This window comes from Agrilus planipennis, unplaced genomic scaffold (assembly GCF_000699045.2).
Source record: "Agrilus planipennis isolate EAB-ADULT unplaced genomic scaffold, Apla_2.0 scaffold3324, whole genome shotgun sequence".
In the NCBI taxonomy this organism is placed as follows: domain Eukaryota; kingdom Metazoa; phylum Arthropoda; class Insecta; order Coleoptera; family Buprestidae; genus Agrilus; species Agrilus planipennis.
The window spans coordinates 1-1,122 of record NW_020442025.1 but is presented as its reverse complement, the minus strand read 5'-3'; the positions used below and the strand labels follow the sequence as shown (position 1 = coordinate 1,122).

The 1,122-nt window shown below is 37.9% G+C and overlaps 1 protein-coding gene across 1 annotated transcript; it reads right to left on the bottom strand.

Moving 5' to 3' along the window:
* Nucleotides 1–352: 352 nt before the first annotated feature.
* On the bottom strand, nucleotides 353–1,116 carry LOC108743935 (probable rhamnogalacturonate lyase C). Its single transcript, XM_018479535.1, has 2 exons — nucleotides 894–1,116; nucleotides 353–633 (listed from the first exon to the last, which is right to left on the bottom strand). The coding sequence occupies exons 1-2, from the start codon at nucleotides 919–921 to the stop codon at nucleotides 368–370; spliced, it is 294 nt and encodes a 97-aa protein (XP_018335037.1). The 5' UTR covers nucleotides 922–1,116; the 3' UTR covers nucleotides 353–367.
* Nucleotides 1,117–1,122: the final 6 nt, after the last annotated feature.

Genomic DNA, 1,122 nt, shown 5'->3' with positions numbered 1-1,122 from the left:
GTCTGGCAGCTTCGACAGAATACAGACCACTTCGAATTATTTTGTTCGATTATGGTAACGTGCCTACCACGTTGAGGTGAGATACGCCGGGATTCGTTTCAGCAAGTAGATATCCATATTTTTAAATGGACCTTGTTGGAGCATACGTAATCCTAAAATGTATCATCATACTACAGATGGCGCTCACCACGCCATTTGTGGTATTTTCTACTGTTATTATCACTTGCAAGATGACCGTACTTATCAGAGGATCAACATAAACTAATACCGGAAAGGGATTCATACACCAATCATTGTATGTGACAATCCTACATTAGTTTATCATCTGTTGCTACTTTACAGTTGTAAATTTTATTTGTTTAGTCAGTTACTTAAATAATGGAGTACCTTCTAAATTAGGGACAGGTGATGGAAAGCCAGCTGGTGATTTAAACTCTGCCGAAGTTCTATCAGGTACACCGATCTGCCAAAGTAGTTTGCCATGACTTTCTTGCCTCCAATTGATCGTGCCAGTATCGGTGTTCTCATTCGCTTGCACATTAATGTTGTTTTGAATGTACTTTCCAACCACACCCTTTGCTATCACTTGCAGCTTATATGTGCCTGGTCTCACAGCTGGTATTGTAAATTGACCTAATGGTAATCACAATTTTTAGTATCTTTAAAATATCTTAATAATAATCCATATAATATAATATAAGAAATTCTTTTTAATGATTTAAAGCCAAACCGATGCCTAAAATTTTAAAATAAATTGGGTTCTGAATGGTACAAAATAGGCATATTTCTCAAGTTGTGAATTTCGATTTAAATTTTCATCAAATGTTAAAGGTCAAAATCCTAATTCAGCACAAAATGCTTGCTGAAAATACGAGCAATAATTTTAAAACTACCATTTTGATCAGCAATTGCAGAATACATGTAAGTAGCCGTCTCTAACTGGGGGTCATCAACGTGAGGTTCGGTCAGAATAAGGTATACCCATTCTTTATTCGGCGACCCATCCACATTAAGTACCCCCGACACACTGCCCCTCCCTTGTGCATTGTATTCTGGTGCGGTGACAAACTTGTACGGCCACTTCTTCTCCTCATCACTGAGTTGTCTCTGAGCGTCGGTATA

Coding starts and splice junctions, on each gene's coding strand:
- LOC108743935 (XM_018479535.1), bottom strand. CDS start 921: ATGTATTCTGCAATTGCTGATCAAAATG. Junction 634..893: donor TGCAATTGCTGATCAAAATG/GTAGTTTTAAAA, acceptor GATTACCATTAG/GTCAATTTACAATACCAGCT.